The 12,860-nt window shown below is 35.8% G+C and overlaps 1 protein-coding gene across 4 annotated transcripts in view; it reads right to left on the reverse strand.

The window, feature by feature from the left end:
- Positions 1 to 2,873: 2,873 nt before the first annotated feature.
- The window catches only part of Akap11 (A-kinase anchoring protein 11), a 61,937-nt gene continuing 51,950 nt past the window's right edge, over positions 2,874 to 12,860 (reverse strand). For all 4 annotated transcript variants that reach the window (XM_029556955.1, XM_017794763.2, XM_008854684.3 and 1 more), the window contains 2 exons: positions 9,910 to 10,070; positions 2,874 to 6,696 (listed from right to left, as the gene is read on the reverse strand). In XM_029556955.1, the coding sequence (XP_029412815.1) occupies positions 6,556 to 6,696; positions 9,910 to 10,070 (302 nt within the window). In that variant the 3' untranslated portion in view covers positions 2,874 to 6,555. The remainder of the gene's footprint in view (positions 6,697 to 9,909; positions 10,071 to 12,860) is intronic.

Here is a 12,860-nt window from a genome sequence, read left to right on the forward strand (position 1 = left end):
TGGCATCTCAATGGCAAGGGTGCATGGTGGCAATGTCTTCCACCTCAGCTCTTAGGAGGCTGAGACAAAAGAATGTTGAGTTAGGAGGCCAGCCTGGGCTACTCAGAGGATATCCTGTCACAAAACATGAAAAGCAGAGTTAAACTAAACAAAACACAACATCGGTGCATAGGCCCCAGCAAACAACAGAAATGAGACCCCAGAGCATGACCTACAAGAAACAAAGAGAATTTGTTCTGAGAAATAAGGGGCAATCATCACTCAGATCCTGTCAAATTGCTGACACTAAGAATCCAATCAGTGTTTCTGAGTTCTCAATTTTCTAAGAAACTGAAAATACAAAGAATATTTAAATATGGCATCTCCATAAGCATCAGTACACCAGGCCAAAACATATCATAGTGGAAGAATTCTATATGTAAAAGTCCAGACTTGGGACAGGGAGATGGCTCATTGGGTAAAGCACTTGCTGCCAAGCCTGATGATCTACACTTGATGCCTGGAACCAACATGGTAGAAAGAAGAATCAGCTTCCACAAGCTGTCCTTTGACTTCCACATGTGTACTGTAGCATGAACGCACACGTGTGTACACACACAAATATTAATATTTTTACACCCACTTTTAAAAACATGGTATCACCAAAATCCAATTTGGTGAACTGGGTTTAATGGTGTTGCTTAAAGGAGAATGGTGGGGATTACTTACAGAAGCAAGGACTCAAAGGCAGCTGCAACATAGAAAAGCCCACCCCACGGGTGACAGTTACAAAAGCTGGAACCTGGAACCCTCCTCATGACTTGCAGGCAGCTCCACAGGCAGGAAAGCCTCCTTTCCCCAGCTGCCCTTACTGATTCTACAACCCCAGAAGGGAGGGGTGTTGGGTGTCTGGTAAATTTCAGGGGTGACCTGAGACTTTTGAGTTTTTTATTTTATGAATCTTAAGGAATCTCCCTTTAGAGCATTCTATCCCTCCTGGAGAGACTGTTTCAATTTTTGGAGAAAGTTGCTCTACAACAGGTGTTGGGCCACACACTGATAGCCATCCTACTGTGCATGGATCTGTGGGCCACAAGTTAGACATATCTGGTAGTACCACAAATGTTTTGACAGTACAGTAGTTTTTTTAAAAATTAAGATATTTTTCTTTTCTATCTTTATTGAATTTTTGTACATTTTATACAATATATCTTAATCATGTTTAGATACCCTGCTCTCTATGCACCTTCCCATACCCACTCTTCTGGATTCTGTCATACATGTTAAGGTCTACTGAGTCAAGTTTGTGTCCCCAAATGTCCCTCGATGTAAGTTCATCCTCTGGAGCCTGGACAACCCATTTAAATAGGTCTAAACCCACTCTTAATCACTCTAAACCAAGAAATCTCTTTAAAGATATTAGTTGAAAAGGGAAGGTGATATAGAGGGACTAGCTAAAGTCAAAAGTGAGGCTCAGGTCCTTAGGTTGTACAGCAAATGCATTTACCCTGATGAGTCATCTCACTGGCTCTTAAAGTGCCTCTTGACTCTGCCCTCCCCTGCTTCCATTCTATACATTTCCATCCTTGGCCTGTAGAATAAGAGTAAAATGAGTGTGTGGTGACTGCAAAATTACAAAAGACAGAGAAGACTGATGTAATATATGTCATTTTGCAGATGTAAAAAGCTCAAGATTGTTTCTCTCTGATCCTTTTCACTGTATACAACATTACACAGCATTCCTCTGTGGACATATGGTCTCTCCAGCTTTCACACTTAGAAAACATGAAGGATATGTTGAGCCTCATGCCTCATCCTCATCGCTATACTAGCTAAGATACAAAACACAATAATCTCCAATGTTAAATCATTTAAATGCCCTTTACTACACTTCTTGTTCTTTTGAGCCATTTTCTTTCTGGAATTACAATCTATGGAATTTTCTTGGTTTCAGTCAGTATTTAATTGTTCTCTTTATAACTGTGATGTACTGACACCTAAGTTTCATAATGTTTGCTATTATTTCCAAGCATTTTGAAGTATTAATGAGAAAATTGTCCCTAGTTTCTGGATTTAAAATACTTGCAAGGTAATAAATGTACACAAGTACTTGGACTAAAATGGTGCATTATATACATGTCTAAACCCATAAGATGTATACCAGGAGTAGACATATATAGATCCTCATATAAACCATGGGCTTTGGATAGCAGTAACAAGTAGGCTCACAGACTCTAATAATAATGTCTCACTCTGAAATGATACTGACAGTGAAGGAAGTTGTGTGAGGTGGGAGCAGAAAGTAAATGACAGCTCTGGACTTTTTGCTCAATTGTTCTATATACTCAAGATTGCTCAAAAAAACAAAGTTTACTTAAAAGAAAAAAAAAACTTGATAAACACTACTAAAATATGCCACAGAAAATTTAGCTCACGATCTTTTCACATTTGCTGATACTTCTTACTTTTTTCCATTTGCCTGTACCAAACTGATGCAAGTGTGGCATTTCATTAATTGTCCCCATGTGGGCTAACACCTAAAACCAGGAGCTAACTGTTGTCATGTATCTGATGTGACAGGGGTATGCTCTCTATATGTTACCAAGAAATGCTCAAATAAGATTCGAAGAATTTCAGAATCATGCTCATGTTGGAGGCAATAGCATTCAACTTTGCAGCCAGGCTTTAAGTACCTTAATCAGCATTCAGAGGCACCTATGAAGTAGATAAAAACAAGTGTCCAATTAAAAATATTCCTAATTTTTTTTGTCCTCCAAACCATGGCAAAAGCACAGAACTTCTTTCATATATTCTCTAACATGGCAGTTTTGTGTGCCTTTATTTTAGCTCAGCACAGAACAGCCAACAGGATGCTACAAAATGAAAACCAAGGCTCAGCATTTCTTAAATTTATTGAAGGATTCGTAGCTGGGAGAGGAAAGATCACAAGCATCAACAAATGTCAAGAGAAAAGAACAATTAATTGCAAATTATTACGAAAGTAATTTCTGAAACATTTTTTTGAGTCACTGCTAAAACAAAATTTTAGAGCATCTTGAAGTTCCTATTTTTGTAAGTGAACATTAAATTACTGAAGAGCAAAAAAACAAAGTTACTATTACACAGTACAAGATCTTAATGTACTAACTGAGCACACCCAAATTAATGGCCATAATTATTCAAAGCTGCTTTTACTAAATATTCTGTAACTAAACAAGAATGCAGATTACTTTTAACACTGCACAAGTAACCAAAGGTAGCAAATCCAGCAATATTAAAACTTGGTATTAAATAGTATTCAAAATCTCACAACAGAAACAAAACAAAACAAGAACTCTAGAACTATAACTCTATGTGAAAGGAATGTACAGATGGCAAACAATAAATAAATAAAGTGTCAGGAGTGACTAACACTGCACCTGCATTCTCAGAGCAGGAACACAGTAAACAATGAGATGCCTACAGGGCTTGTACTGCCAACAAGGAAAAGTACACTTGACCTTAGGAGTGCAACCTTTCTAATTCCCACAGATACTCTCATCCTCTTGTGCTGGTAACAGACAAACAGGATCTTAAATGGAAAGCAGTTTCCCTACCCTCTGTGTGTGGATGCAACATTTTTTAAACTCTGTGTAAAATTTCTTTGAAAAATATGAAATGTTAAAGGATGTACTGATTAGAAACAGATGGTGATAATTGTGGAAAAATACAATCAGCTGAATAATAAAGTAGATGTGAATCTGGACTCTGATGATGAAGATGAAACCTTAGTTTGGAGAATATGCACTAATGTCAAAGTTGTCTACTGTCAAATAGGTAACTGTCTTTTACTTTATATACATAGGGCACTTAATACATAAAGCCTACCAGCAAAATAAATCCTTATTTAACCAGAATCAAAGTATTATGAATTATAATTCACATTAACTATCTTAAAGGGCACAAATGGAACATTTCTCATAAAGATACCACATGTGTTCACTGAGTGAATACTCCAAAGCTTTTTAAAAAGCCACTATAACACATGGAGCCATCCAATTTCTGTTGCCATTTTCTTCCGTGGTTTTTAAATGAAATATTCTTTTCTAGTAAATCAGGAAATATTTTCTAAATCAGTAATTAGTAATACGTAGAATACAAATGCTCTTTAAACTTAGCTTAGGGAAAGATGAACATGAAAGAATTGCCATATTTTGGTCTGAAATAATTCAGGAAGCTCCTCATCAGAACTCTTTCACTTTCTTTCTGCAGATCACAAAAAGGTTTAAAAATTGGCAAACCAAGAGTACAGCTCATTGCACGTGACAATTTTTACAGTTCTAAATAAAACATATTACATTAGGAGTAAAATGTACAGAATGGCAATATTACAATGTTACAATATAAATATGTCAAGAGATTTGTAATAAAATAAGATAGAACTATCCTGGACAAGAGGTCTTCTGAAGAATGAACACAGATCTAGAATGTCTTTGGAAAAATCACAAAGTGCCTTAAAGAAAGTTTAGATTGTACCTGATTAAAAGATACTGCTCTAGACTCAACCATTTTCTCTATACACAGAACTGAATTTCTCTTCACATCTGTAATACTTATTTCTCTGTGTTCCTACACTGAAATGATGTAAGTATGTAGTTCAACTATCCTGTTACACCTCATGACAGTTTTGTCATCAGGTAACAAATAAAAGACAAAAAGCTCAGCACAGCTTCACCAAAATGCAAAGAAATAAGAACAAGGAAAACTTTCTGCAAATGAGAATATCATTAACAGAAATAAGCATAAGCACTTTTAGTTTCATAAGACCAATAAAATGTCATTTCGGGTTCAAAGAAATTTAGAACTCAGTTTTTCTATTTATCTAACCCATACATATACCCAAACGACTAACTGCAGTCTGCAAGTTACAATTTAACAAGAGTAAACATTCACAGTCCTAATGTTTGAAATCAGGGCAGTGCCACCACAACTTGAGTTCTGAAAAGCTATTGACAGAAACAGTTCCGGTTACATATTTCTTCCATTTCTCTGCCTTAAAAAATATGTGAAAAAACTTTAGAAAAAATGTGTAAGTTTAAGGCTGCCCACATGACACTATCTTAAATTGAGAAAAACTTACAAGGTAATCTCAAAATATTCAAATAGCTTTTGGCATTCTTCTAAAGTAAATTTCAATCTTTCACTATATATTTCTCAACCATAATTATTAATTCAAATTAATATAAGTGCTCTCATTCACTACTCCCTACCAGGTGCTATGTCTACATTTAGTGCAGCTTCTAGAATAGTGCTTGGGGAAAAAAGAAAACAGGATGGAGCATAACCAAAGGCTCCCACAAAATTTTGTGCCCTAGATCACAAAATTCATTAGCAAAAGAACCAAACACACAGTAACACAAACCTACACAAACAAAACCAAGACACAACCTTGGTCCTCTTACTCAGGCCAACTTGCATTTTCTAAAAACAAAGTAGGGAATGTGGAGGCCAGAAAGATCATATGGGAGAACTTAAAATAGTTCCGGTAAATTTTATTGTGTGTGGGGGGGGTGGTGGCAACTGTTCTAGAAAAAATTATTTAAGTGGTTTTTCTTTCTCTCAAAAATCCAACAATGAAAATCATTATTAGGCTCCTCTGAGTATATTTCCATATTAGTTTTTAAAATTACAACAAGTTTTTCAACCTGAACTTTCATTTGTAAATTTAAGCCAAAAAGTTAAGAATTCTTACTACACGATCTTTACATTTTAAAGCACCTTTGTAATGTTAATAGTGGATTTCTAACTATGAAAAGTGACAGAGAAGGAACAAACTAGTGGGGAGGTTAAGGCGCTCGCTCTCGCTCTCTCTCTTTCTCTCTCTCTCTCTCCTCCCTCTCCCTCGCTCTTCCTCCCTCTCTTGTATTCCAGAATGATTGGCAGCATTAGCAAATACTGTTACTTGCCGTAAAGTTCAGAAAACTCAGTTTTTACAGACACCTAAACCACTAATGCTTAGGTTAAGAAATTAATGTTTTGGGAAATCTAGATGTACTAATAGCTTAACTATGAAAACAAAACTGATGTTAAAAAACAGAAACGAAGATTACAAACCTGCCAGAATGAGTAAACAACAACAACAAAATCAGCCTCAGTTTTATTTTTTTATGTCAGATGCCATTAGTTTTTGGAGGGGCTAAAGAAGAACTGGAACCCCTTGCCAGCCACCAAAGCCCAGTTTCCAGCATCATTATTTGGATCCAAAAAGAATGCTATCAGACAATGCTTCCCCAAGCCGTGGGTCAGATCTTCTTTCACAGACAAGCTTTTTTAGGGTCATAATACACACACACACACACACACACACACACACACACACACACGTAGAAGAATAGATGAAGAGAATATTTCGACAAAGATTACAAAAGTATGAATTATATACACTGTGATAACAGAAAACACTTAAAAAGCTATTTACTTTCCTCTCAATTCAATTAAAATGTTAATATTCTCTATTTGAATTTTATCTTAAACACATTCATCTGTTTTCTTCCCATCCTAAAACAAATCATAAAATATAGTGGTTTGGAGTTTGTTTTACACATTTTCCAAAAGCCAATCAAACAGGGATTTACATCTTTCCTCACTGGATGTTTTTTCCACCACTTCGTAGTATTTAAGCACAGCCTGCAGGACATCTCCCACTTTCCATCCTTTCTCTTGTAATTGTTTTGAAAGCTAAGAGAAAAAAAGATACATCAAACATTAACAGAAAACAATTTTGAAGCAATGAAGTCTTTGTTTTTTATCTTTTGACAAAACTGAGAATCCCATAATTTATAACAAAACATTCTTTCAGTTATAATGAGATATCCCGTCAACTGCCACCCCTTTACCCAAATTAAACATTTTCCTTTCCTGCCCTTTATAAAACATGTTTCCACAGAATGACACTTTGGGATTGCTGGAGGCAGACACAAACCTTGGCCAGCAGACAGTCTGTGTGGGAGTGCAGAGTCTAAATTTCTACAGGAAATTCTTCACCTAACTAAATACATCTGCCACACCCTCAATTAGGAACAAAAAATAATAAAGACAACGTCAAGCTTAATAAAAGGATGTGGATTTTCCTTCCACAACATATAGTGTGGTTTTTTTCTGTAATACAAACTCTAGCCTCAACGGAAACATGGCGTTCTAAGTTAAGAAATGCAATGCTTCAACAAAAAGCAAGCAAAAAGTAAATAAAGGTTTAAATACAGTCTACTAGGGCAAATCAAAACATGGCTTTACTGAAAAAAAAAAATCTATTTAGCTCTGTGAAAGCCTTAAGTTTTAAAAAAATCTGTAAATTAAATTCTGATAAACTAGTATTTTACTATAAATACGCTTAGGTCTTCTTTAAATAGCTTTGTGAGATGATTCACATTTTTTTTTTAGTATAATCACTGAGTTACATGCAACCATCACCATAATCAATAATAAAACTTTCTTTCCTCATACCAGAAGGAAAGCCCCATGCATCAGAAGCCAGTCTCCATCCTCCCGACCCCTTCAGACCCAGGCAATCTCACAAACTTGCCTACTTTTGGACATTTCATATAAGTGGAATCATAAACTGTGTGCAGTCTTTTGTTTGCCATGGCGGTTTTACGGTTCTACCATGGCAGACGAGGGCTTAGTACTTTCCTACCTTCTACTGACTTTAATAAACCTCCATATCCATTCATTAGCTGATGAACATCTGAAACATTCCCACTTTCTTGTCTGCTGTGTTTTGTAACAAAAATCTCATTATGTTGCCCTAGCTGGGCTTGATGTTCCAAGCTGGCCTAAAGCACAGAGGAAAGTCAACCTGCCTCAGGGTGCTGAGATTACGAGCCTGTGCCACCACACCTAACAGATTCTTACTTTTTATCTACTATAAATATGCTGCCATTGACATTTGTGCCCAAGTTTTTTATGTGGACATATGTTTTGTTTCTCTTGATTGCATATCAAGGAGTAGGTTCCAGGATAATATTGTACTTAGCTTTTTGAAGAACTGCCAGAATGTTTTCCAAAAAAGTTTTATCATTTTAGAGTCTAATCAAGAATGTATAAGAAGGATTCAGATTCTCCACATCCTTACCACATTTGCAATTACCCACCTTGTTATAGTTATCCTGCTGGATGTAAAGCTCACAGTGATTTGTACTTTTCTAATGACCAAAAAGTTGGACATGTTTTCATGGTCTTATTTTTCAATGATGAATCTTACACCTGGTCCTTTTTTGATTTTTATTTTTTGGTGTTTCTGAGACAGGGTCTCTCTACAGCCCCAGCTAGCCTGGAACTTGCTATGTTCCAGCTTAAACCTGGTTGACCTCAGTCTCGATCTCTCAGATCCACCTGCCTTTGCCTCCTGAGTACTGGGATTTAAAAGCGTGCACTACCACACCGGCATTCTCAATCCATTTTTAAGTTGGACTATTTGCCTTTTTAATCTTTTGAGTTGTAGGAGTTCTATGTGTTATGAGGATTTTATCAGCTACATAATTTTCAAACACATTCTTCAATTGTGTGACTTGTCTTTTCAGTCTGTTGATACTGTCTTTTTAAGTACAAGAGTTTTTGCTCTAGCTTCTCTTTTGTAACTTATGTAAATATACCTCTATATTTTCTTGATATACAATTATATGTAACCTTCTCAAGGTAATATTTATTCTACTTAATAGTAAAAATGTCAGAATTAAGTATCCAGAAAGACATAAAATAATTCTATTATTCTCATTATCACCCAACATAATGCATACTTGCCTCTTAACTGTTTCATAGATTCCCAGGAGCCTTGTGAAATCCTAGCCAGACATAGTCTATAGAAGCATCAGCCATTTGGTTAAATAAGCCACAGACATATGACATCGCCATCCACAGTTAAGGACTTCATGTCACTCAACCATCAGGCAAAGATCGCTCAGGCTAGTTTACAGAGTACCAAGGTCCCATTAATTACTCTCTCTCAGCTCCACGTGGCCAAGGCTTCTCTTAGGCCTCAGTTTATCTAAGATTAAATGGCTCTCTTTGCCTCAGTTCTACCAATTCCTCTACTCACTCTTTTACCTGATAATTCATTTGAGAATCTCTTTCTGGGCTATTTTCTCCTACTAAGAACAGAGGCTTCAAACTATTAAGTCTAGTCTGAGTAAAGATAAAAGTTAAAAAAAAAAAGTTTATATCTTTTCCACTTCTTTCAACAAATTTTTTTTTATAAATTGTGAACCATAAAATATGAGTAACTTCTGGGTTCCTTTCCTGTTTTTATTGCTCAATCTACATTGGTTACTTACTGAACTATTTTATAGCCTGTGATAAGACTAACCAAAGTTTTCATAAAGGAAACTATGGGAAAAAATCCTTAAAACTATGTACTAAAATGCCTGCCTAACAAGGTGCTTGGTACATACTAAGAGTGTACAATAAAAGTAAGTTATTTAAACTTTTATTCACCTTTTTATTATACCAGTCTCCCGCTTGCATGAAGCTGAATTATCAGCAAAAGACCCTCACTTAATTAGTTATAATTATAAATCAATGAAATAACTTGAATTTTTTCTATAAGAATACATGAACTGCTTATTAATGACATCTAACTTTGAGGGTTTAGTGAATACTAAGTGTTTTGCTTTTTACAGTATTATAATTAATTCTGAAAACCCCGTAAGGTAGATTCTATGCTTCTCTATTCCCTTAGTGCAACTAAGGAAACTGAGACTTGCACTGATTAATTTGCCCAAGGTTACACTCGGGAAAATGGAAGGGCTAACATCTGAACCCCAACTGTGAGACTCTATAAACTATGCATTAACAACTGTGTAATCAACAGGCATTTTATTAGACACAAGAATGCAGTAAGATTACTACATAGTGTTAAACGTTTCCTCACAACCATTCTAGAAAGTAGGTACTTACTAATATAAATTCCTTCTTTGCAGAGTCATGAAAATAAAGTTCTGCAACTTCAGCCTCAGAGGCAATAAGCCACTGAAGAATAATCCTTAGCTGGGGATCTACTGTGCATGGCTCCATGTCAATATTCATAATTAGCAGAGTTTTTCCATCTTGCTTCAAATCTAATAGCAAAGTTAAACAATATGAAGTGAAATTCATCAATTCATCTTTCAACACTCTAGACTCCAATTACACACAAATATTTTTCATTTAAGATTCCGGTAAATATTTCCTTAACCGTATTAATTAGAATATCAACTAAAACATTTCTGTAAAGGAACAAAATAATGCAAAAATAAAGGAATAATTTTGATCATTTACTGATAGCACAAATGTAAAACACTGTTTAAATTTAATTTAAATAGAATATAAAAAGACACTGCTCTCAAGTTTATTTTCTTGTTAATGAGAATGATGCTTTCAACATGATAGAAGAGTTATTCCAGTTGACAGACACACTAATGGCTTTTGGACCAATACCGTGTATTCAATATTCCTGCTTAAGGATGACTGAGTAGTAGGGTACTAAGACCTATACCCCTTACCTCACAAGAAGTAAGCAACAGGGCATGTTGGCAGACCTCATGCTAGTATGTACTAAGAATGGAAATGTTGATGGATTTCCTTGTTGTTGATGGATAGTTTTCTGTTCAGCCTGTAGGCCATTCTAAGCTGCTATGACTCATTTTTTAGAATTTGTACAGGTCCCTAATTTTTAATGTAAATAATTGATCCACATTAGTCTTTAGAATTTATTATCTTTTTGTTCCTGTCTTGTCAATGAAAGTCTCAATCAAAAGTAAGCCTGGTATAGATTTTCTCTCATATACAGAATCTAAATTTCTGTATGTGTATATGTACATATATGTGTGCACTTGTAAAAGTCATAAACAAAAGGGAGACTAGGAGACAGAAGGAGGAAATTTTAATGGGCAATGGGGAGGAGGGAGAAAAAGAGGATAGTGGGTTCCATGTGACATGAGCAGAAAAGATGATTATATGGGAGAGGAAAAGGACCAGCAAGAGGGTGGTGGGAAATAAGGAGAGACAGTTGGGGCAGGAATGAATAAAAGTATAATAACATGGTCACAAAAATGCCCTATGAAACCCATCATTATGTATGTTAAACCCCCTCCCCCCCAAAATTTAGAAAAACTGTTTTAAAGAGGTCTGGTACATCATGACATAAGACATGGTCTCTGAGGCACTCTATATCCTGAAGCTTTCCTGGGGCTGGAAGCTTGGTCAACTAGCAGTTTTCTACACTGCTGGGGTTTCCTCAGGTTAGGGCCTCCTAGTTGCCTGTTTTCAACAGAGTTTAGGACCAATACCATGTTAACAAGCAAAAATAAATAAACAAATAAAAAGCTAAAAACAGAACAAAAAACTCAGCTGTCTTTTGTCTCGGGAATTCCATAATTTTGAGGCTTTCTGTAAAGCTAAACCAATTTATCTTCTAAGAGAACAAATTTGAAAGTTGGTTATAACTTTCTACATCAGATTGCTTATACTCTCAAAAGCTGAAGAAATATATTTTAGCCTCCTGGTTTCTACCCACTAACAAAAATCCTCACTTGATAAAACTTTTGAAAATGAATGTCCTATTTATATCAACTTTAATCATTCCTCAGCAAAGGTGGTTAATAATGAAGTTATTAAAGACTCACTGCATGCATGAATACCATGGACAGTTTTTGAAACTACATTCAGAGGTGTTATTTGGGAAAAGACTTTTAAAGACAAATACTTTACTGGACAAAAATGAAGTAAACACTACCTAGTCCATCACTGACTCTGAAAATAGTTACAATATGGGCCAGCAGGATGGCTCAGCTGGTAGGGGCACTTGCTGACACACTTGATGACCTAAGTTCAACCCTCAGGCTGGAAAGGAAAAACCAACTCCTGAGAGTTGTTCTATATATGATGTGTGACCATGTCATGCATGCACCCACACACATATGCACATTCACAAAAATGCATAAATATTAATAAAAAATTTTAGTAGTAATAATCTTAAATCTAAGAATTTTACTTTAAAAGTTGGTATGACTTCCTGAATAGGAAGTACAGTCAGGGGCTGTAGAGATGGCTCAGCAGTTAAGGGCATTGGCTGCTCTTGCAGAGGATCCAGGTTCAGTTCCCTGCACCCACATGGCAGCTAACAACCATTGGTAATTCCAGTTTCAGGGAATCCGACGCCCTCTTCTGGCCCCCATGGCCACTGTATGCATGTGTTACACTTATACACATGCAGGCAAAAACACTCAAACACATAAAATAAGGGGAGGGAGGAGTGAGGGAGGGAAGAAAATTATAACTAGTGCTAAAATGACTGGAAACTCGGGGGTTAACATGTATTTCAAGTAATTCTTTTCAGCATTTTCTCAGTGTATCTGCCTACTTTTTGGCCCAAGGGTTCTGGGTTGAATTCCCAGTCTTCAAATTTGCCTACTTCTAAAGAAACAAAAACAAAAATTCACAATTTCAAAAACAAGTATCTTAAATAGTTTTATTTATATGTGCTACTTTACAGAGAAGTTATAATTAGCATCTTCATAATTAAAGAAAAGATTCAGGAGAACATCCAACAATTATCTGAATAGAATGAAAACTCAGGTTCAATGTGAGAAGTTTCTAAATTCACTTGAATATTCCAATGTATGAATTAAGGATCACCAAACATGGCCCAAAACTCTGTGGTCAATGATACCTAATACTGACATATAAGAACCATTCACTAAAGGACTGAATACTTCCTTCAAATACACGTGAGTAAAGAATTAGAACTAAAGAAGGGAAGAAGTGTGGGGACATTTAAAACTACCTTTTCATTTTTACATTCTGATTCAAGTAAGTCTTACATAAAACACATACCCTGGATGTTTCAGATTTAAAGGAAAACATGAGAA

The sequence above is a fragment of the Nannospalax galili genome, unplaced genomic scaffold, assembly GCF_000622305.1.
Source record: "Nannospalax galili isolate Female #2095 unplaced genomic scaffold, S.galili_v1.0 scaffold386, whole genome shotgun sequence".
NCBI classification, from domain to species: Eukaryota; Metazoa; Chordata; class Mammalia; order Rodentia; family Spalacidae; genus Nannospalax; species Nannospalax galili.